The 23423-nt window shown below is 50.9% G+C and overlaps 1 protein-coding gene across 3 annotated transcripts in view; it reads left to right on the top strand.

Moving 5' to 3' along the window:
• Positions 1-23423, top strand: part of Grik5 (glutamate ionotropic receptor kainate type subunit 5) — a 69243-nt gene that overhangs the window by 8634 nt on the left and 37186 nt on the right. For all 3 annotated transcript variants that reach the window (XM_057751850.1, XM_057751833.1, XM_057751843.1), the window contains exons 6-12: positions 1702-1880; positions 3749-3802; positions 3895-4056; positions 5068-5220; positions 5598-5702; positions 5807-5914; positions 18017-18220. In XM_057751850.1, the coding sequence (XP_057607833.1) occupies positions 1702-1880; positions 3749-3802; positions 3895-4056; positions 5068-5220; positions 5598-5702; positions 5807-5914; positions 18017-18220 (965 nt within the window). The remainder of the gene's footprint in view (positions 1-1701; positions 1881-3748; positions 3803-3894; positions 4057-5067; positions 5221-5597; positions 5703-5806; positions 5915-18016; positions 18221-23423) is intronic.

Below are 23423 nucleotides of genomic sequence, written 5' to 3'. Positions count from 1 at the left end.
TGGTGAACCCTTTTTGCCCAGCTTTCACCAGGCTTGCAGGGTGGTAGGGAGCAATGCTGGTGCATAACTTTAAAAAATGTGTTATTAATTTTTAGTTAGTTTACAAATAATAGGTCTCATTTGACATTTTCATATGTGTTCATCATCTCATTTTGCTTGTAATTGCTCCCTGCATGCAACTCTCAGTCTAGAAGGACCTCAGGCCACTGAGCGTTTGGGACACAGAGGGGTACATGGGCTGCCAGGAGATGTGTGGGTCCTTTGGAAAGGGTTCTGACTGTGTGGGAGGCTGAGAGCCCATACCCTAAGAATGCTACCTCTAAACGGAACTTGAAACATTGGACCTTGTGGGACAGAGGTGGAAGGCTCCAGAGTACAACCCCAAGAGTGTGAAATGGTGAGATGAGGGGTCAGGGATGCTTTAGAGGTTTCCAAGCAACAGTGCAGGATGAGGGGACGTGGTCAGATCTGTGTAGTGAGAAGTGACACACTGCACAGGGATGTACAAGTGTCAGAGGGAACAGCAGGAGGCATGAGACATGCACTAGGTGAAATGATGGCAGTTGGGTGGAGAGCTGGGCCTCCCTGAGGAGAAAAGTTGGATGGGGTAAGGAGAATGCTCGGGTTGTGAGTGACACCAAAAGTCGGTAGGCAAGAAGGAGGGGAGCAGCCTGTTCGAGAGCACATGTTGAGTGTGGTGTTCTCGGAGATGTTTAAGTGTGGCGGTCTGGGGACAGGTTATGAGTGTGGAGGTTGGGTGAGGGCACTGAGTTTTGGAACTTCTAGAAGGAATTCTCTTTCTGGAGGTTCCTACTGAGCACCTGCTGATGCTCATGTTAGGAGGACAGCCATGAGACAGGTAGACACAAATAGTTGTCCCTGTCGTATGAATGGGAGTGGGGCAGGGGAAGTGGAGGGCATGGGCCTTCTAGAGAAGGCTATGTCTGAGTAAAGATCCGGGCCAGGGGAGGGTCAGCCGTGGAGGATCCTGGAGAAATGGGGTCCCAAGTAGAGGAATAGTCGGGCTAAGACTGCAGGACAGAAGGCTGACTCTGTGAGACAAAGAGGAGGCCCATGTGGCTGGAGCAAGTGGAAACATTAAATGACAGAGAGGAGATGAGACACTTGGCACAGAGCAGAGCCACATCTGCTTCCATCCCTCTGGCTGTTGTGTGGGGAGCAGACTCAAGCAAGCGTGGCCAATGCAAGAGGCAAGAGATGGCAGTGGCTTGTGCCAGGGCAGTGACCATGATGTGGTATGATAGGATCTGATGTATTTTGAAATAGAGACTGGGTGAGTGAGGGCAGAAAAAAAAAAGAAGAACCCAGCCTGCCATCAAGGTTCTGGCCTGAGCAACTGGCACATAGTGATCTCCTGTCACCCGAAGTACGGAGGTGGGCAGAGAGGACATTCCAGTGTGTGCTCATGAAGGGGTGGGAGAGGGTAGGTCAGACATCTGGAAATTTGGGGAGATGTCTCAGGGGATTTTACTTAGGGAATCTCTCAAAGCATCAAGTCCCCAAGCTGAGAACCCTAAGAGTCCCAACTGTTCTGGAGACAGCCACTCCATCTTCTTAGCACATTTTTCAGTCTTCTTCAGCCCAGCTGTCCCATACTGGGAGAGGGGAAGGAACATCTGTGTGCTCCCTGCCTGGGCAGGCAGAGGAAGGGCTCTAACTTGGGGCCCGGCCCTCCTTCAGGCTTGCTACGATTGGAAGAATTGGTACGAGGCTTTCTCATCTCTAAGGAGACACTGTCAGTGAGGATGCTGGATGACAGCCGGGACCCCACGCCACTACTCAAGGAGATCCGAGATGACAAAGTCTCTACCATCATCATTGATGCCAACGCGTCCATCTCCCACCTCGTCCTCCGTAAGGTGGGCCCCCTCTTGTTTCCACAGAATGGGGGGGGCAGATACTTCAGTGCTGGGTTGTGGGTTTCATAGGGTCTGTCTGTTTTGTAGCTCCTTGGTCACATGACCCAGGATAGTCCCTTTCTTTTTCTGTGAAGTGCAGACAGCAGTAGGCCCTACCTCTTTGGCTTGTGAGGGTAGTGAGCTTGCAGCAGGGAAAGTCCTTAGAGCCACATTGGCCCAGACTAAATGTCTGAGTCATCCCTCTTTAGGACTCTGTTGTCACTGTGGTTTGTTTCTTTTTAAAAAGATTTATAATTTTTAATTATGTATATGTGTGCGTGGGTGTGTGCATGTAAGTGCTGGTGCCAGAGGTGTGGGTTTCCCCTGGAACTGGAGTTCCAGGTGGTTGTGAGCCATGTGGGTGCTGGGAATGGAACTTAGGTTCTCTGAAGGAGCATTACACACTCCTGGCGGCAGAGCCGTCTCTCCAGCCCATTTGGGAGGTGAGCTCTCTGGGCGGGCAGTTCAGGTTGACCTTGGATGTGAGAACCTTAGGGCTTTTCTTGGAGCTCTGTGTTGAGGGGTTCATGGACATCCTTAACTGGGGCTCTCCCGCACTGTGCAAGTCTGATATTTTAACATCATATAGACAAAGAAGCTGGGGTTCTGGAGGCAAGGACTTCTCCCCATGGACCTAGCACATCCCATCCTTCAGTGAGCCGCACTCATTAATCATTCATTCACTTCCCCTGCACTTAATTTTTCTTGATAATCAAATTTGTATTATTTTTTCTCCATTTGTTTTTCATTTATTTTTCTCTTAATTAAAACCGTATGTCACTGCTGATCGTAGCCTGCAGGAAGAAGTGTTAAGCAGACTCTTGAGGATATAAAGGGCTGAGGGAAGAGGTTCTGGGTTGACAGGCCACCTGGGCAAAGAGCTCTCCCATGGAACGGTGTGCTTTGAGGTCTCTTCTCTCTTCCTTCTTGCCCTTCCCCGATACCCACGGGTCCATACCCTGCTCCCACTCCCCTAATAATACGTGCTGGAGCCCTGTACTGTTAGAATTCTTGTGTGGGGTCAGGCTGGGTATTATCCAACCTCTTCTCCTCAAGGATTGTGAGGAGGAGGGGGTTCAAAGAATGAACCCCGAGATTCTAACTGCCTTCCGTTGCAGAAATCCTTTTTCTTCCCTCTTTTCACCCTTCCTCCTTCCCTCCTCCCCTCCCTTCTCCTCCTGTCCTCTCTCTCTTTTCCCTTCCTTCCCTCCCTCCCTCTTTTCTTTTGATGTTTCTGGGAATTGAATCTGGGGCCTCATAACTGTTAGTCAAGGACTCTGCCACTGAAGTTCGATCTTCAGTCTGCTTTTTACTTTTGTTTGAGCCAAGATCTTCCAGAGTTGCCCAGTGTGGCCTTAAGCTCACTCTGTAGCCCAGACAGGCCTTGCATTTACAGTCTCAGCGCCTTAAGCCATCTGAGTAGCTGGGATTACAGGCCCGTGCCCCCAGGCCTGGCAGCCGGCTGCTTTTCTGATGGATGGCCAAACAGATTGAGCTCTAAACACTGGCAACGCCAATGGTTTTGGGTGACTTAGGGGTAAGGTTAAGAACTCTGTCCTTGCCTGTCCCCTCTCCCAGGCTCCCATCTGTCTCTTTCAGGAAGTTTTGTGTGCCTTCATAGGAAACAGTAGACATCTGAGGGCCCCATTCTGTGCTAGGAAAGCTATTTTCCCCGGCCAGCACGGGGGATACAACAGGCCCTCACTTGTCTCCTGCTCGCTCTTGCTGTCTGGGTTGTCTCCTCACCAGGCCTGCCTCTAAATCTCTCTTCCCCTCTTGGGGTCCCCCTTCCCTGTTCTCTGCCTCTTGGCTTCTGCTGTCTTCTTCAGGCTTCGGAGCTAGGAATGACCTCAGCGTTTTACAAGTACATCCTCACCACCATGGTGCGTACCGACCTATGCCCCTCCCAATCCCCGCCTACCACACCTCCCTGCTCCAATCCTGCCTCAGGCCTCACCCCTCTTCTTGGTCCCAGGACTTCCCTATCCTGCATCTGGACGGTATTGTAGAGGACTCTTCCAACATCCTGGGCTTTTCCATGTTCAACACCTCCCATCCCTTCTACCCGGAGTTTGTGCGCAGTCTCAACATGTCTTGGAGAGAGAACTGTGAAGCCAGCACCTATCCCGGGCCTGCGGTGAGCGCGTAGATACCCACTGGCACAAAGACACACTGCGCACTGACTCTGGGGACAGGACCCTGTGGGACCCAAGATCTCAGTGATGCGCTGTGATAAGTGTGGCCCACCCAAGCCTCCCTCCACCTCTCAGGGCAAGGCATGCCTCAGGACGTTTGTACTCCCCACCTGAGCCCCCATTTCCATGCATTCCCCCACAGACCCAACAGCTCCCCCCCACAAAGCTTTTGCTCAAATGTCTCCTTGGCTGGAAGATCTCACTTGTACATCCTATTTTATTTGTTTGTTTTGTTTGGAGACAGGGTCTCACTACGTAGCTCTCAGCACCGCCTTCCCTTGCCTTTGTTCTGAGGCATGCCATCCCCGTGACCCCCAGAGCTATGCTCAGGGTGGAAACAGCTCTTCCTCCTTGCTGCAGTGGAGGATTCTGAACCTCAGGAAGGAGTTGAGATGGCCAGGATCAACACTTAAACGCTCCTGTCTCCTTGCTCACTCCGTGTTCATCCTTCCCATACTGTGTGTGACCCAGGCACACGCAGATGTTACCAGTGGCTGTCTTGCCTACTTGTCTTAACCATGCAGACCTGGCTGTCTCAGGAAGACAACCGGTCATCAAGGCTAACTGCTCTCAAACAAACCAAGCATGGTGGCATACGCCTGTAATCCCTGCATTTGGGAGCTAGAGACAGAGGGATCAGGAGTTCAAGACCAGCCTCAGCTGGATATCGAGTTCCGGGCCAGCCTGGGCTACATGATGTCCTGTCTTATAAAACCAAAACAACAATAACAACAAAACAACAGACGCTCAGAAATGACCTTCTCCAAACAGATGTGGCCGTGTACAGCATGAGACAGTACACTTTCCCCAGAAAGACACTGTAGTCCATCCCGCATCACTTACCCAAAGTTTCCTCCACCCTCAAGGACAGGCGTCTGAGGGTTGGGGTGACTCCACGGGGGCTTTTGGGAGCTGACACTTTCTTGCCCGGCCTTGCCTTCTCCTTCACTCAGCTGTCTGCCGCCCTGATGTTTGACGCTGTGCATGTGGTGGTAAGCGCCGTCCGAGAGCTGAACCGAAGCCAGGAGATTGGTGTCAAGCCACTGGCCTGTACTTCGGCCAATATTTGGCCCCATGGGACCAGCCTCATGAACTACCTACGCATGGTGAGCCAGAAGCAAGGGGGCATGGAGGAGGTGGGGAGCAGCAGCCGCCTCAGGCAGGGGCAATGACTGTGTCTGTCCTGCCTACCCTCTGCCTTTTCCCATCCTGACTCTCCACTACCTGGGCCTCCTCCTCATTCCTGTGTCATGTCTGTCCATGCCACCGTCCCTGTCGGGGTTATGTGCTCTTTGGGTCTTGCTCCTCTGCTTTTGTTCTCTTGCATATGTATCGTCCTCTTGTCCTCTTTCTGACCCTGCCCCTTCTATTCCTTTTACCTGTCTCTGCGCCTTTCCCTGTGGCTGCCTCATCCCTGCCTGGCTTTTCCACCTATTTCTGGGCCCCGCCTCCTCTCCCTCTGCCCCGCCTCCCGCCCTGCTAGGTAGAGTATGATGGGCTGACCGGGCGGGTTGAGTTCAACAGCAAAGGGCAGAGGACCAACTACACACTGCGCATCCTGGAGAAGTCCCGCCAGGGCCACCGTGAGGTGAGCAGCCCCAGGGTGACACTAGAGCCCTGCTGGGATGTGGCTCATAAAGCTTCCAAGAATATGAACAGCGTTTGTACTGATGATGTCCCCTCTGTCCCCAGATAGGGGTGTGGTACTCGAACAGGACCCTGGCCATGAACGCCACTACCCTGGACATCAACCTGTCACAGACTCTAGCCAACAAGACACTGGTGGTCACGACTATCCTGGTGAGTGACCCAAATGGGGCCAGGGAGAGCAGGTGGAGAGGCCCTAGTGCTGGATCTTCCCTGAACATCTTCGACGCCTGTCATAACCCCTCAGGATGGGGAGGAGTCCCTCGAGCAGCACAGGGCAGTGTAGTGTAACTGGGGGTGTGTCCTGTGCAGTCCAAACTGTGACCAAGGTGTCACCACTCCAGCCACAGCCAGAGTAGAAGAGAGCACAGCGGAGACAGGCCCTGCAGTGGGAACCAGGTTCTCTGTTAGGTTCTCTTTAATGGCCGTCAGTCTAATGTGTCGACAGACACCAGCTTGTTGAGTGTCCACCTTGAAAATGTGGACGCCTAGGGTCAGAGAGGTGAATTAACAGCAAGCGCGTAGCAGATCCAGGACTGGAAGCCCCGTCTCTAAGGCTGGAGTCTGAGTCTGTCCTTTGAAACTCTAGTCCTTGACTCTGAGCACCAAGAGAGGAGCCCATCCAGTGTCATGGGGGAATTCCAGTCCCTATTTCGACTAAGTCAAGACGTGGGCCTGGTGTGTCAACAGTTGCTCTTGAGGAACGGGGATTTGTCTCAGTTGGTAGAGTGCTTGCCTAGCACGCACAAAGCTTGGGTCTGATACTTTGCACCACAGGCCCTACACTCAGGAATTGGAGACAGGAGGATCAGGAGTTCAAGGCCAGCCTGGGGCACATAAAATCCTATCTCCAAAAACAAAACAAAACAAAGTGATCTATTGGGGGCCACTAGACCTTTCCTGGGCATCATTCCTGATCTTGCAGTTGCTCCATGATGAAGCTGGGAAACAAAAGTAAGGAAAGTCCCCTGCAAGTCCCTGTCTGGGCAGAGCATCTGACTGAGCCCAGCCCTCTCCATTGCGTTCTGCTGCCTCCTGCCAGCATGTCACGTAGGGGGTTACACATGGGGCCTGGTGGGCAGGAGCAGCTGGGCCTGGGGGCTGGACAAGCCAGGTGGCTTCGCTCTTTGCAGCAGGCAAGTCCATGGCCTCCAGCCTGCTTTGTCCCCACACCCGGCAGCATTGAGCTGGACAGCTAATCGCTGTGACATGAAGTTCAGAGACAGTTTCCAGAGGGTGTTAGGAGCCCTTATTAGCAGCCCGTTCCCCAGGGAGCTTCTGACCTAAAGTGGACCTCTAATAGCCATGGAGAACAGCCAGCGAGCCAGTTGTAGAGGGACAGATGGCTCGCAGACGGAAGCCAGACACCTCCTAATGGCCCCTCTGAGGGGCTTTGAGGCCTGGTTGACGGGGACCTGTTGGCACCTATGTGTGCGTTCTGCTCCATCCCTGATATGTCCTGGAATTGAAAGCGGTGAGGCCTTGGTGGGGAGCAGAGTTAGAGGTCAGGGAGAGGATTTCAGAAGGGTCCCCAATGCCTGAGAACCAATATTATTCTTGATTCATGGACTCCATTCTTTTTCTTAATTCCTTAAATATTTGCTGTAGCTGCTGTGTTCCTGTCCAGGCCCAAATTCTAGAGACACAGAAACGAGTGAACAGGTGCTCTTAAGGGGCACTGAGGGGGGCGGTGGCACCAACATCAGGGCATTTATTCCACACCAGGTCATGAGGGGCTCCCCTAGATAAAGACAGACATAGGCTGGAGGAAGGGCTCACAGGCGAAGCACAGGAGTGCGGAGACCATAGGGCAGCAGGCCGTTTGGGTGTTTGTCAGGTTAGACAAACATCCTCATTGTGTGCAGCTGGACACTCCCATTGGGTCATCAACACTTTCTCGTTTATTATTTTACTTTACTTAATTGTTGAGACAGTGACTCCCTATATAGCCCTGGCTGCCCTGGAACTCTATGTAAACCAGGCTGACCTCAAATTTACAGAGAGCCACCTGCCTCTGCCTCCCAAGCGCTGCCACACCCTGCCGAATGCCTGGAGCAGGATCCCTAGCGAATGTGGCTGTCAGCAGTCCTATGACTGAGCACACTGCTGAGCCCTCAATTTTCAGAGCCCTGAGCTCAGCACCTTCATGGAAACCATTTTCAGATGAGAATGGAGGGTTCGGGGACATGTTGAAGATGGCCTAGCCAGTGGTGTCAGAGCTGATGTGAGGTGACAGAATCTGTGTGCTTGTCCCTAATACCACATCTTGTCACTTTCCACGTCTTCCTGTCCTCAGAGTTGTGTTGTGGACGTGACACCGCCATCTACACCCCATGTGACCTAAGCAGCATTCTCTTCTATGCTTCTGGTTCTTTTACAGAGGGAAAAAGGGCTGGAGAGATGGCTCAGGGGTTAAGAGCACTGACTGCTCTACCTAGGATCCCAGTTCAGTTCCCAGCATCCACTGGTTAACAACTGCCTGTAACTCCAGTTCCCAGGCCTCTAATGCCCTCTTCTGGCCTCCAAAGGCATTGCAGGCAGGCAAGACACCCAAACACATAAAATAATAACATTAACTTTAAAGGTAAAGGGATAAACTAGTGTGGCGGTGCACATGCATAATCCCAGCACTCTGAAGGCAGAGGCAGGCAGATCTCTGGGTTCCAGGACAGCAGGGACTATATAGAGAGAGCCTGTCTCAATAAAAACAAAACCTCCTAACAGTGATCAGGGATTGGGTTAGGTGTCGGGATCCCATAAACCACACTCCCAGAATCCATGTGCGCGGATTTGGGTCCTGGCTCAATAAAAAGCAAACCACTTTTCAGGAATGGTCTAGAACCTTCCCTACTATAGTTTAGTTTATTTTAGTTTAATTTTTTTTTTTTTAACTTTCAAGAGGTCATCTGTCCCTATCCTGTCTCCTGCTGGGGATCAAACTCAAGGGTCCCTCATTGGGAGATTCTAGGCAAGGGCTCTACCACTGAGCCACATCCCCAGCCCCTCACTGGGGGATTCTAGGCAGGGGCTCTACCACTGAGCCACACCCCAGCCCTTGCTGCGGGGATTCTAGGCAGAGACTCTACCACTGAAGCATGCCCCCAACTTCAAGAGAGTTTTACAAAAGTGTAAAAGTGTAACCTGCACATACATACTCTTGTGACTTGCACAAATTATAAATCTTGTATCTCTGAATTTTCACAAAGTAAACACACTTATATAACCGGCTTCCTATCCTGACACTGCCTCTCTTCCAGTCACTAACCTCCCACCTTTGTACATAGAAATGGTGTCATACTGTGTGGTGTCACACCTGATGCCTTTATAAGATCTACGTGGTTGTGTGGTGTTCAGTCTCATGACAGTTTACGTACCCGTCAAATGTAGGTGGGCACTGGATCTTGTTATGAGTCATTGCACTGAGAACATTGTTTCGCGTAACTTTCCTGACCTTGTTTTGACGCTTCCATGGGTGTGTTCTGTGGAGTGGGGATACTGAGTCATGCGTGTCTGAGTTTTAGCAGAGGCCACAAGCCTTTGTCAAAATGTCTGCCCCGCTCGCCTTCTCCCCGCAGTGTGTGACTGAGTGGTCCATCATTCTCCATTTTCCCTGGTGACAGTACATAAAGGTGACGACGACAGTGTGGTGCCTTTGTTTGCGTTTGACCACCTTTGTGTATTGATTGGCTGTCTGAAAAATCCTCTTCGGGGCTGTGTTTTGAGATATTGGAGCTTAAGAAGTGGGTGCACAACTGTGATCCTAGAATTGAGAGATGGAAGCAGGATGGTTTGAGTTCCAGGCCAGCCTGGGCCTCATAGTGAGACTCCGTCTCCAAAAAACCAAGGGCTGGGGATGTGGCTTAGTGGTAAAGCACCTGCCGTGTGTCTGTAATGCCCCGGGCTCAACCCCAGTATGCCCCCAAAGGAGGTCTGTATAACCTTTACGTTAATTTTGGAATTCCACTTTCTGGACGGGACGTCTCCCGTCCCTCTGTGAGTCACCTTGCCTATTTTCTTAAAATGTTTCCTTCTTTTTTTAAAAATTTTGTGTGCATGGGTGTTGTGCCTGCCCACATGTATGTCTGTGTGAGGGTGTCAGATCCCCTGGAACTGGAGTTACAGTTATGAGCTGCCATGTGGCTGCTGGGAATTGAACCCGGGTCTTTTGGAAAAGCAGCCCATGATCTTAACCCCTGAACCATCTCTCCAGATCCTAAAATGATTTATTTATTATGTTTCATTTTATTTTATTTTTATGATCTTATGTGTGCCTTAGTTAAGTTTCTGCCGCTGTGGTAGAACACCCGATCAAGAGCATCTTGGTGAAGAAAGGGTTTAATCTTACGAGCTTGTCCATCTTGCAGGGAGGTGAGACAGGAACGTGGACGCAGGGTCTGATGGAGGTCATGGAGGATTGATGTTCAGTGGCATGCTCTCCATGGCATATTTAGTGTGTTTTCTTACAATGCCTGGGACCTCCAGCCCAGGGATGGCACCACCCACAGTGAGCTGAGTCCTCCTACATCCATTGCTAATTAAGAAAATGCCCTACAGGCTTGCCTACAGCCCGATTTTGGGGAGACATTTTCTCCACTGACACTCCCTCCTGTCGGATGACTCCGGCTGCTGTCAAGTTGACATAAGAACTAGCCCGCACAGTGCATACGGGTATTTTGCCCTTGTGTATGTCTGGTTCCTAAAGAGGCTAGAGTAGAGTGTCAGAGCCTCTGAGTCCAGAGTTACAGGTGGTTGTGAGCTGCCGTGCGGGGCTGAGAATCAGACTCTTGCCTGTGAAAGAGCAGCGCAGAGCGAGTAATTGCTCCAGTCCTACCTTTTTATTCTTAGTTGAACATTTTGATAAAAAGATCTCAAGCTGGGCCAGCAAGTAAAGCACTTGCCACACAAGCCTGATGACCCGAGTTCAATACCCAGAGCCCTCCTAACGAGGGCAGAGAAGGACCAACTCCATAGAGTTGTCCTCTGACTTCCATGCATGTGCATCATGTGCACATACATTCGACAGTAATTAATAATAAAAAAATAAGGTTTGGAGCCAGGACTGTAACCCCAGCTACTCTGAAGAAAGGCAAGAGGATCATAAGTAGCCTGCAGTGGCTACAGAGGAAATTTTTTTTTTTTTTTTTTTTTTTTGGTTTTTTCGAGATAGGGTTTCTCTGTAGCTTTGGTGCCCGTCCTGGAACTAGCTCTTGTAGACCAGGCTGGCCTTGAACTCCCGGAGATCCGCCTGCCTCTGCCTCCCGAGTGCTGGGATTAAAGGCGTTGCGCCACCACCGCCCGGCCTACAGAGGAAATTTTAAAGCCAACCCAAGCAACTTAGACCCTGTCTCAGAGTAAAGAGTAAAAGTGAGGTTCTGTAGATAGCTTACCATTAGAGGGTTTGCCTGGCACATATGAGACATGAAACTATTTCTAGTGATTCCATTTATCCACCTTTGTGTATGTGTGTGTATCTGCTGTGTGTATTTCTATATGTGTGTCTCTGTCTTTGTGTGTGTGTATGTTTGTATCTGTGTCTCTGTGTGTGTATTTCTGTCTGTCTGTCTCTGTTTTTTTGTGTGTGTATCTGTGTCTGTCTGTATATCTCCGTGTATTTCTGTATGTATCTCTGTGTGTCTGTCTGTCTGTGTGTGTCTGTGTTTGTATATGTGTCTCTCTGTGTTTCTGTCTGTGTGTCTGTCTCTGTGGTTTTTTTTTTGTGTGTGTGTATATGTCTGTCTTTCTCTGTGTGTGTACACGCATGTGTGTACAACTTGCTAGAGTTGGTTCTCTTCTTCCACCGTGTGGGTCTCAGGGATGGAATGCAAATCTTTAGGCTTGGTGGTAAGTGCCTTTTACCCCAAGAGCCATCTCACTGGCCCCTTTGAATCAGTTTTAATATTTCCATGTGCGGAGCTCGGGGATAACTTTTTTTTTTTTTTTTTGTTTTTTTTTTTTTTGTTTTTCAAGGCAGGGTTTCTCTGTAGCTTTGGTGCCTGTCCCGGAACTAGCTCTTGTAGACCAGGCTGGCCTTGAACTCAGAGATCCGCCTGCCTCTGCCTCCCAAGTGCTGGGATTAAAGGCGTGCGCCACCACCGCCCGGCTCGGGGATAACTTTTTGAGAACTGGTTCTCTCCTCTCATCTTGTTTTGAGGCAGAATCTCTCCTGTTTTTGTTGCTGTTTTGTGTAGGCTAGCCTGTGAACTTGTAGTCAGGTGAGCCTCTGATCCACCCACTATCCCAGTCCACCTCTGCCGTAGGGTGGAATCTCAGATTCCAGATTTCAGCCATCACATCCGGCTCTTTGTGTTATTACTGTTTGTTTTTTTGAAACAGAATTTCTCTGTATAACAGCTCTGGCTGTCCTAGAACTTGCTCTGGAGACCAGGCTAGTCTTGAACTCATGGAGAACCACCTGCATCTCCCTCCTGAGTGCTGGGATTAAAGATGCACCCTGCTACACACAGCCACATCTGGCTTTTAAGTGGGTTCTGGGATCAAACTCAGGCCGTCACAGTTTTGGTGCTTTTGCCCTCTAAGCCATCTTGCCAGTCCCTCTATCTTGTTTTGTTTTCATTTCACTGCGGGGGGCAGGGGGCATATATGTAATGTGTGTTTGCTCATAAGGGTTTCACAGTGCTGTTCCAGAGGTCAGAGGAAAACGTGCAAATTGGTTCTCTCCTGCCTGGCTTGCTCTCGCTCGTGCCCATTTCTCTCTCTCCAGTCTGGAGCTTGCTGTTTTGCTAGATTGGTCCCAGAGGGCTCACCCTGTCCCCTGGTCTGTCAGTCAGTCTCCACCTCCTCCTTGCACTGGGCTTACAATTGTCCCTGCCACCTCTGGGTTACCTGGATGTTTGCTAAGGATCCCACACTTGCACGGTTTTGCGGTTTTGCCTGCTGGAGCAACCACCCACCCGATGGTTGGATGCTCCCCTTTACCATGGCTCCACCCACTTTAACCCTTTGCAGTCTACACACTTTCAGGGACTTTAGTTTTTAAGGACCTCATCAGCCCCGTGTAGTGGTGCACACCTGCAATCCCAGAACTCGGTGGAAGGAGTTGAGGACACAGTGTGAGATCTTACCTTAAACAAAACAAAAAATTCATGGTACAGAAGATAGCTCAAACCAAGGGGAAAAACAGGATTTTCTTAAAGAGTAATAAGGACATTGTGTGTGTGTGTGGGGGGGGGGATCACACCTTTAATCTCCGCCTTCAGGAGGCAAAGGCACGTGAATCTCAGTGAATTTGAGGCCATCCTGGTCTATATATAGTGAGTTCCAGCCAACCAGGATTACCTAGTGAGAACCTGTCTCAAAAGAAACAAACAAAAACCCCCAAGAGTTAATAAGGACAAAATTAGCTTCCGTCCCTCCCTGGCTCCTCATTTTTCTTTCTTCCAGAAATGTCTCTATGTACAAGCACATCCCAGCTCCTTCTTTCACAGAGAATAGCATATTGTACAGATTGTTCTGTAGCTGGTGGGTTTTCCCTCTTAATATATCTTATAGACCTTGCTATTTTTGTAGTTGCCTAGGATCCTTTTATGACACTGATGATCTCTCTAACATGTTCCAAATTAGATCTTTGTTCCCACCCCAAGGCCTGCTGCAATGATTGTTCTTGGACTCGTATTTCTGTGCATAGATGTTCATCCATTCGTGAGACAGCTTCTTAGAGCTGGCTCCAAAGCATCCTTAGCTTGTCCCCAGCTTTGGGGTTCTCAAACAGTGTCTTGAAAGAAGTCTGATAATCTTGACTAAGAGCCTCCTTTAAGAACCAGTGGGAGGGCCAGACGGTGGTGGCACAGGCCTTTAATCCTAACCTTCAGGAGACAGAGGCAGGCAGATCTCTGTGAGTTCGGGGCCAGCCTGGTCTACAAGAGCTAGTTTCAGGACAGGCTCCAAAGCTACAGAGAAGCCCTGTCTTGACAAACAGACAACCAAAGAACCACTGGGAGGATCAAAGGTTCATTCAAGGCCAGCCTGGGCTACAGATTTAGTGAGACTCTGTCTCAAACAAAGAGCACTGGGAGCATTGTTCAGTGGGAACCCGGGTTCAACCCTTAATATAGAAAAAAAGGGTGGGGGGGTGGGGGGGAGGAAAGGGAGCTTCGACCCTTTAGCTGAGCGTCAGGACTGTAAGTTAGAGTCCCGTTAGCTCGAGTCCTATGCTAGGCTTCCTTCTCCATCATCGCTATAGCCTCAGGCTGCTGCAGACAGACCCTGAGCCCAGCTCCCTCAGTCTTTGATTTGGAGGTTGGCTTTAGGAGCATGACTTTGGTGTGTGCAGCCTGGATCGGTCTCGGCCCTATACTCTCTCCTTCCCTCTGCTGTTCTTTGCCTGGTGGCCTTGTCCTGGATGCCTCACCCCTAACCTGCGCCCTCCTCTGTGTTCTGACCTGGAGTCACAGCAGAGGTCTCTTGTTATCCTGCTCCTCTGTTCTGTCTGGATTCTCCCACGCCCACTGCCCCACTCTGTCCACTTGAGCTCAGTCTGGCCTAGGACTTAAATAGCAGATCTTTGGGCCTTTGGAGTCACACTGACTTACGACTTTGCTCCTCTGGCCTTCCATGTCCTCAGCTGTAAGACAGAGGTAATAATACCGCTGCCCTCCCACGCTGACAGAGCTGTCACATAGCAAGCCCACAGGAAATGCTAGCAGCCGCTGCTGTTATTAGTGTTATCTCACATTCCCATCCCCGCTCCCACAATTTTGGATTTGGAGAAGCTTCTTGCGTGGGAGAAAAGCCCCAGCTCCCTCTGTCCTGTGTGTCCCTCAGCTTTGGTTGGTCAGAGAATATAAGGGCCTGTGGTGTAACCTGGTCTTGTGGGAAGAATGGCTGTCTATGGTCTTTCGAAAACTCCCCCCAAACTCAGAGACTAAGACTGTTAGCGATTCTGTGTGTGGCTTGGTGGCTCTCATCTTGTTTCCTGGGGACTCACTGGCTACATACATCTGGTAGCTAAGAAGTATAGAAAGCACAGAATATCCATGGGTGCTCCTTTTGGCTTCCAGGCCCAAGTTCACCTGTCCTCCTCCGGACTAGCCTGGGCTTAGAAGTCTCAGAACTGCTCTGAAGGCCAAGGCTCCAGAATTCGGCTGACTTGATTTCTACCTCATCCTGTCAAGACAAGTCACAAAGCCAGCTACCACAAGCAGTGGGGGAGTGACTTACGCCTGCTGTTGGAAGAGGCAGCAGGGTAGAATAGCCGATTCTGCCACCTGCCTTCTCTGAATTCCAGTACACGTGCACAAAAACAAGCAGAGGCTTTCATTCCAGTTATTTGGGAAACTGAGGTAGAAGAATCACGGCTCCTCTGGTCTTCAGTATGTCTTCAAGATCTGCCTGGGCAAGTTAGCAAGGCCTTGTTTTAAGTTGGAAACTTAAAAAGAAGGTTGACTATAGCTCATCAGTAGAGCCCCTGCCTAGAATCTCCCAGTGAGGGGCTGGGGTGTGGCCCAGTGGTAGACCCCTGCCTAGAATCTCCCAGTGAGGGGCTGGGGTGTGGCTCAGTGGTAGAGCCTCTGTCTAGAATCCCCCAGTGAGGGGCTGGGGTGTGGCTCAGTGGTAGAGCCTCTGCCTAGAATCCCCCAGTGAGGGGCTGGGGTGTGGCTCAGTGGTAGAGCCTCTGCCTAGAATCCCCCAGTGAGGGGCTGGGGTGTGACTCAGGGATAGAGCCCCTTCCTAGAATTCCCCAGTGAGGAGTTGAGGTGTGACTCAGTGGTAGAGTGCTTGCTTAGCATGCCAAGGCCCTAGATTCAATCCCCAGCATTGAAAAAAAAAAAAAAAAAACAATTCTAACAATACTCACTTTGTTATAGACAAAGTGAAGATTTAAAGCCAGATAATCTGGAGCCAGTGGGAGGGATCAGCAGCCAAAAGTGCTTGCTGAAAAGCCCAAGAACCCAAGTTTGATCCCTGGAACCCATATGAAGGTGGAAGGAGAGAACAGACTCCACAGATTGTCCTCTGACCTATACATGTGTGCTATGCATGCATGCCTTTCTCCATTGTGTATACACACACACACACACACACACACACACATCCTTTAACTCATGAAGATCTGCTTGCTTCTGCCTCCTCCCCAGTGACAGGATTAGAGGTATGTGCCACTACTGCCTGGCTAATGATAAATAATTTTTTCAAGTCAAGTAATCTAAAGATTACATACAGGACAGGGAAGGAGTTAGGGGTCTATCTCATGGTAAACATCGTGGATATTATTACCAAAGAGTTCTCTCCTGGGTATTTCCTGAGTCCTAAATTCTTTTGTGTAAAAGGACACTGTCCTTCCCCGCATTTAGACCATCACTGTCTAGATAAGTTACATTTTTATTGCAATGGCCTCCAGATGCCCTTGCTCTGCTGGTACCCTGGAAGGCTCTCTGCCGCCATGTTTCTTTGTCATGCTGAGATCAGTAAAGTCTACTTGCGACCCTCAAAAGTAACCTTCGGTGTAACCACTAACTGTGACACATACTCCTATAACCCTAGAATTCAGAAAACTAAGACAGGAGAATTGTGAGTTTGAGGGCATCGTCTTCAATCCCAGTTCAGGTGACACTCAGGAGGATCTCAGTGGGTTTGGGGCTAGCCTGATCTACATATCGAGACCTCATCCCCAAAACAAAACAAAACCAAGAGTACTGGCTATTCTCGCAGAAACCTGAGTTTTGTTGCCAGCACCCACGTGGTATCTTACAACTGTCCATAACTTCAGTTCTTGGGGATCCAATGCCCTCTTCTGACTTTTTTGGGCTCCAGGCAAATATGTGGTACAGATGTACAGGCAGGTAAAACACCCATATGCATAAAAATCTTAAAATCTCAAAACAACACCTACAAAAGACCATCCGCACAGCAAAAAGCCAGAGATTGCAAACTGGCAGGTGTGTTCATGTGGCCTAAAAAAAAAGGTATTAGAATTTGAATGAGTCGCTGACATTCATAATCAGGGGATTTTACAGAACAATCCAGGCTTCCAAATTCTCTTGCAGTTTTACCATCTGGCGTGTCATGCCTGCCTGCCTCGTGGCAGCTCGGGCTAGAGCGAAATCCTGGTGAGGGATACTCTCGTGGGCCACATTGGTGGTTCATAAAGTTGGTTTAGCGAGTCACTGCTGGCTGTGCAGTGGGGGCGGGGGATGAAGAACTCGAAATTGAAATTACCCATGTATGCAGCGACAGAGAGCAATGCTGTCTGGTGGAACCGGACAGGGTCGTGTGTGTGCTTGTACATGTAAAATGGATGACTTGAGTAAGGTGTGTCGGAAGAGAATCTTGAAAGCTCCATTCTAATTTGATGCCAGCGCATTCTGAGTCCCCCCAGCGTCCCCCCTTTCGCGTAGGTGTTTAAGGGGCTGCAGAGCCCACGGATGCATCCCCAAGCCCCTCAGCTTTCAGGTCCGCTCTCCACTCACAGCATGCATTTTATTCTATTTTGTTTGGTTTTTCGAGACAGGGTTTCTTTGTGTGGCTTTGGAGCCTGTCCTGTAACTCACTCTGTAGACCAGGCTGGTTTTGAACTCAGAGATCCGCCTGCCTCTGTATCCCGAGTGCTGGGGTTAAGGGTGTGTGCCACCACCGCCCGGCCACTCACAGCATTTCCAAATGAAGTATGTGTGCTTAGCCAGATATGGTCACACACACTTGGGCAGAGGCAGGAGGATCAGAAGTTCAAGGCTGCTCTTGTCTATACATTGGGTTTAGAGATAGCCTGAAAGTCTCAAAAACCAGCACGCAGGGCTTTGGAGACAGCTCAGCCTGGCTCATAATCCTAATGCCTGGGAGGCAGAGTCAGGCAGATCCCGGGGGCTTGCAAGCTACTCTGCCCACCTTACTCTACCTATTCTGGGCCAAGCAGAGACACTGTCTCAAGAAGATGGGAAGGCTGGAGAGGTGGCTCCGCAGTTGCCAGCACTACATGGTAGCTCTCAGCCATCTGAGTTCCAAGGCATCTAGTACTCTCTCGCCTTTGCTGGCTGCAGGCATGTACATGGTACACAGACACACATGCAGGCCAAAAATCATACATACAAAATAAAATTAAAAAAAGAAAGATCAAGACTCTTGAGGAGTGACACCTGGGGTTGTCCTCCAACCTCCCCCCACACAACCACACAACAAACAGAAAAAGCGGACAAGCATGCAGGGGTTCTGTCATCCACGCCTCTGGCCCTGGGCCCCAGGATCCCTGACTCAGCCCCCAAGTTCTCAGTCTCTGACCTCTGCTCTCTCTTGCCCACTCAGGAGAACCCGTATGTCATGCGCAGGCCTAACTTCCAGGCCTTGTCTGGGAACGAGCGCTTCGAGGGCTTCTGCGTGGACATGCTTCGGGAGCTGGCAGAGCTGCTGCGCTTCCGGTATCGCCTGCGGTTGGTAGAGGACGGACTGTACGGGGCACCTGAGCCAAATGGCTCCTGGACAGGCATGGTTGGCGAGCTCATCAACCGGGTATGGCTGGCAGGGGGCTGGGAACGGAGGAAGGGAAAGTGGGGCCAGATCAGCACAAAGCAAAAGAAACAGGTGAAAGGTTGATGGTGCACTAAGTTACCTTTGCCCTGGGTGCCTCGGGGCCAGGTAGGAAAAGCACAGCATTGTGTCACCTCCTGTGTTTTTGCCAGATGCTCCTCTTATGTCCAGAGGTTTGATGAGTGAATGACTGTGACATGGAGTAGGAATCAGGTAGCCTGAAGTCATCAAGGGGTGCGTCCTCTAGGAGGCAAGACCAAGAGCAAGGACTGCTCTCTGCCCGGTTCCATTGGGAAGGCCTGGCTCACTTCAGGCCCCAAGAGTTGTCTTCTGGGGCTGAACATGTGGCTCAGTTGGTAGAGGGCATGCATAGCATGCTGGAGACCCCAGGCTCGATCCATGTAAACCAGGCATGGTGGTGCAGGCCTGTAATCCTGGCACTGGAGAGGTGGAGGCAGGAGGATTCAAGGTCATTCTACACAACAAACAAAGTTTGCAAGTTTGAGGCCAGCTGGGGTTATGTCACCTGAGACCTTGTTGCAGAACCAACTGAACAAAAATCCAGAGCTGTCCGTCAGCGCACACCTTTCCTCAGTAGGTGTGTGTGGAGCACCAGCTCTGTGTCCTGCTCTGTGTTGGATTCAGTGAGCAGACGCTTTACCCCCAAGAACTTATGAGTCTCGTTAGGGTCCAGGAGCAAGTTACCATCGTGGTTTCTGATTTAGAAAATTCATAGGAGAGACCCAGAGCAGAGCCCTGACTCTAACTCTGCACTCAGGGCTTCCCCGAAGAGATGCTGCTGCTTGAAGTGATGGACCGGCGGGGCAGGGGGTGGGGCCATCAACAGGAAATCAGGTCCTAAGACACACCTGTTCCCTGATCACAGGGCAGGCTGTGGGGGAAGATCAGAGGTTTAAGCTAACCCAGGCTGCAGGGCGAGACTCTCACGGTGGCATACACCTGTAATCATAGCAGACAAGGGTCCAAGGCAGGAGGATTACCAACACCAATCTCGTGGTGATTTCCAGACCAGCCAAGGCTACATAATAAGACCCTGTCTCAAAAAACCCAACCAATCCCCCTCAAAGAAAAGGAAAGGATGGGGCTGGAGAGATGATTCAGCGGGTAAGAACACTGGCTACTCTTCTAGAGGACCTGGGTTCAGTTCCCAGCACTCACATGGTAGCTCACAACTGTCTGTAACTCCACTTCTAAGGGATCTGATGCCCTCACACAGGCACACATGCAGCCAAAATACCAAATGCACATAAAGTAAATAAATCTTTGAACAAAGGAAAGGCGTGAAGAAGTCGGGAGGTGAGAAAGTGCTGAGGAGCAGAGGGAACATGGTTTGTAGAGGGGGAGCCCTCTGAGAGTGCGGCTCTGAGTTAGCCATCTGGGCCTGCCTGTGCGTGGGAAGTGCTTCATGAAGGTAAGGAGGGAGGAGAGGCAGGAGTGAGAGGTGGGAGGCAAGGGCACAGTGGAGAGAATATTCTGGAGTCTGACCAACCTGGACTGGAGTCCTTAGATGAATCTTTTCCCAACTCCAAGCTCCATTTTCCCCTTTCCTAAGATGGGGGCAATACCTGACAGGCCTGTAGTGAGGATATCAGGCCTCATGCGAACTCATCGCATGCTGCCTCTCAGACAGCGGGACTGTGGAGTTTTCTCTCCCCATTTCTCGTGTGTGTGTTCAATGGATGTGTGTTTCTAGATGTGTGTGCACATGTGTGTATGCATGCAGAAGCCTCAGTAGCTCAAGCTGATCTTTTTTATTTTATTTTACTTTTTTCTGAGACAGGTTCTCTGTGTAGCCCTGACTATCCTGGAACTCACTCTGTAGACCAAGCTGGCCTTAAACCCACAGAGACTTGCCTGCCTCTGCCTCTCAAGTGTTGGGTTAAAGGCGTGCGCCACTGCACCCCACTTCAGGCTGCTCTCTAACTCAGTTTGTTGCTGAAGATAACCCTGATCATTTGCCTCCGCCTCCCAAGTGCCAGCATTTTCTGGTATTTGCCACTATGCCCAGCTTATGGGAGATGCTGGGGATTGAACCCAGGACTTCGTGCATGGTAGGCAAACACTCTACTAACTGAGCCACATCCCTGACTCCTCATAGGTTTTATTTCTTTATTCCAGAGAAGACCAGGTGGGCGAATGGAGAGAGGAAAGGCTATGCAAAACAGGCATGTGGTTCGCCACACAGGAGCTGGTGGGCAGAGCAGGGAACGGCAGTGAGTTCAGCCTTGACATTGGACTTGGCTAGGTTCACCCTCCTGTCTCTCCCGAGAGAGAGAACTCACTACTTTGGAGCCCCTGAATGTCATCCAGATTAACACAAACAGGGTGTTTTGTTAGACAAGGACATTTATCCCTCGGGGCATTGATTTTCGAAAGTTATTTGAACAGCAGAACCTTTCCTCCCATTGAAAGTGTCTTCAGAAGCCCAGACAAAAGCAGAGCTTCTCTGGGGAGGCAGAGGTGGGGGCCAGAGTCCTGGCTGCTTGGTCTCCCCGCTCCAGCCTGCAGGCGAGCCCCAAGGCACGGTCCCCTGAAGCTGCTGGCTGGTTTGAAGTTTTCTGCCCCCAGAGTGGGTGCTAAGATCTGAGTCCCAGAAAAGGGGGCCTGAGCAGAGGGGAGAAGGTCCAAAGCCAGTGTTCCTGTACCCACCCCAGGTTCAGACCTGCCCGGTACCTGTATCCACAGCCTGTGTCTCTTTTTGAGAAAAGATGGTGTGTCTATGTGTTCAAGCACCTGTGTTTGTGTGGGGGCCGGAAATTGCCTCGTAGGAGTTGGTTGTCTCTTTCCACTACGCGGGCTCTGGGCTCTTAGGCTTTACCCATTGAGAGCCAGGAACGGCAGCCTTCAGAGGAGCAGCTCCTCTAGCTGGTCACAGTACACCAGAAGCCAGCTGTCAGCTAAGGTCTGTCTGACCTCAGGCAGACCTTCCCTCACCTTGGTGACTCTGGCCTCACCAGATGAACACAAGGATTTGGTGTCCGGGACCACTGTACTTGATTATGGTACAGCCAGACCCTTTCAGATCTTGCTTCTGCAGTGTACTGCCCAGGTGACCTTTGACGGGTTACCTTCATATAAAATTGGAGAATGGTTCCTGGCCCCGTAGCATGACTGTGAGCAACAAACAGATAATCTGTAGAAAAGACTTGGGACAAGGCTGGTAGGCAGAGGTGCCACCTGCCTGTGACCTGTTCTGTTATGGTCCCTACTCCTGTCAGCATGGTCAGTTCGTGCATACAGTCACCCATTTGCCATCCAGCTGGTATTATTAAGCACCTACTGTGTACCAGGCTCTCTGCTTTGCCTTGGAATAGTCGTGCCAATCCTGGCCTTGTCCTTACTGGGCAGGCCAAAGAGTGTGAACCACTGCAGATCAAGCTGGTTCAAGTGTGAAAGAGGATAGGCCGACCTGAGGGCCAAAGTAAAGATTGTAGAGGGTGTGGTGGACCGGGGGTTGGTGTGCAGTAGACACTAGGGGAGGAAGGGCTTGGTGAGCGCAGACCCGTTGACTCCTAGGAAGAAAGTGCCGGGGAGGAGAATGCTGTAGCATCTCCCTGTGTCTGCTGGGGCAGCTGTGTACATTTACAGAGAGAACAGTGGAGGAGAAGCAGGCTGGGAGCACACAGAGCCTGAGACTGGGTCCTGCTGAGTTTGTGCCGCCTACTGTGGCGTGGCCAGGCTTGCAGAACCACGTGGGAGTCCATTCCACATCAGCCAGCAGCAGTAGCTGCCCCTGGCTGACTTCACACATGTGCTGGCTGCTTTCCAGTCGCTGCTTAACTCCAGAGGAGCACTGCCCTCTGCCAGCTAGAGGCCTGGGGCTCCGCAGCGTGGAGTGCGTCTCAGTTCCCAGGGCTGCAGCTGGGTCTGTCTGTCCCTAAAGCTACACCCTTTGCAGACCTCCCAGCAGATTAGTTGGGAAGCCTGGAGCAACCGGATCAGCGTTTGCTGTGGCCGATCAAATGTTCCTTCAGGACTTTGTCCAGGCTTCCCATCCCCATAGCCTCACAATGAGGGAAGGATTAGTATTTGCCTCAGAAGCAGGGAGGCCACGGGGTTAGTGACTGGGTGAGCTGGTCCCAAGCTGGAGAATGACTTCCAGACGGAAGGCAGCCCAACGCACTGGCACCTCCAGCCTGCATCCAGGGATCCTCAGAATCTGGTCCATTTATCACACCTTGTGGCCATTGCTAGGGACTGTCGTTCCTTCTGGGCTTGGAATTCAGGCTCTGACCCTCTTTTCTTTCTTAAAGATTTATTTGTTTTTTTTTTATATATATGAATATTTACCAGCATGTATAGTGCCCATGGAGGTCCGAAAAAGGCATGAGATTTCCCCTGTACTGGAGTTACAGATGGTTGTAAGCTGCCATGTGGGTGCTGGAAACCAAATCTGGGTCCTCTGCCAGGGCCTTTTATTTCCCTCCCTAACTTCCTCCCTTCCTCCTTCCCTAACAAAATCTCCTGTATCCCAGGTTGGCCTGGAACTCCCCTAGCTATTTCCTTGGGGAGTCAAACCCAGGACTTCATGCATGCTAGACAAGCTGTCTGCCAACTGAATGGCATCCCTAGCCCCAGCCCTCACCGTGGGTCATTCCACATCAGTTTGTTCCGTCTCTCCAGTGCAGGTCTGACCTTCTGCTGTTCGCTTCGGCCAAAGCCACAGGGCTTCAAGATAAGGCTTTCTTGGTGCTGAGAGGTAGACCAGACGTCCTAGGCCAGCTTTGGGAGGCAAAGGGCTTAGAATGAGGGAGCTAGGAACTAAGCTCAGTTCCTAGTTCCTAGCTCAGTTCTTAACTTAGTTTCTATACATTTGTGCCTGCTCCTCATCCCAAGGGAAGTTCTAGAGCTGGGCTGGGTGCGGACATCTGCCCTGCAGCCTGCCTCGAGGCCTTTATACTCCTGATCTGATGGATGCGTTTTCAGCTGTGATCTGCCCGTAGGGAACGTCAGGACCTTGGTCAAGGAGATGTCTTCCATTGGTGGACCTGTGTGTTCCTAGCACTCAGGGCAGCTTGGGCATCCAGTTCCTTGATCTCCAGTCAGTCTAGGGTCCACTGGCATCCATGACAGTGGCACAGTGGTTAGCAGCTGATTGGTAAGCTCCAGGCTTTGGAGGGGGCGTGGGTCCCGGGGGGGGGTCCCGCAAAATTCCTAGCAAGCC

Source organism: Chionomys nivalis, chromosome 2 (genome assembly GCF_950005125.1).
Source record: "Chionomys nivalis chromosome 2, mChiNiv1.1, whole genome shotgun sequence".
Taxonomy (NCBI): Eukaryota; Metazoa; Chordata; class Mammalia; order Rodentia; family Cricetidae; genus Chionomys; species Chionomys nivalis.
The sequence above is the reverse complement of the archived record's forward strand: the minus strand, read 5'-3'. Positions and strand labels throughout refer to the sequence as shown.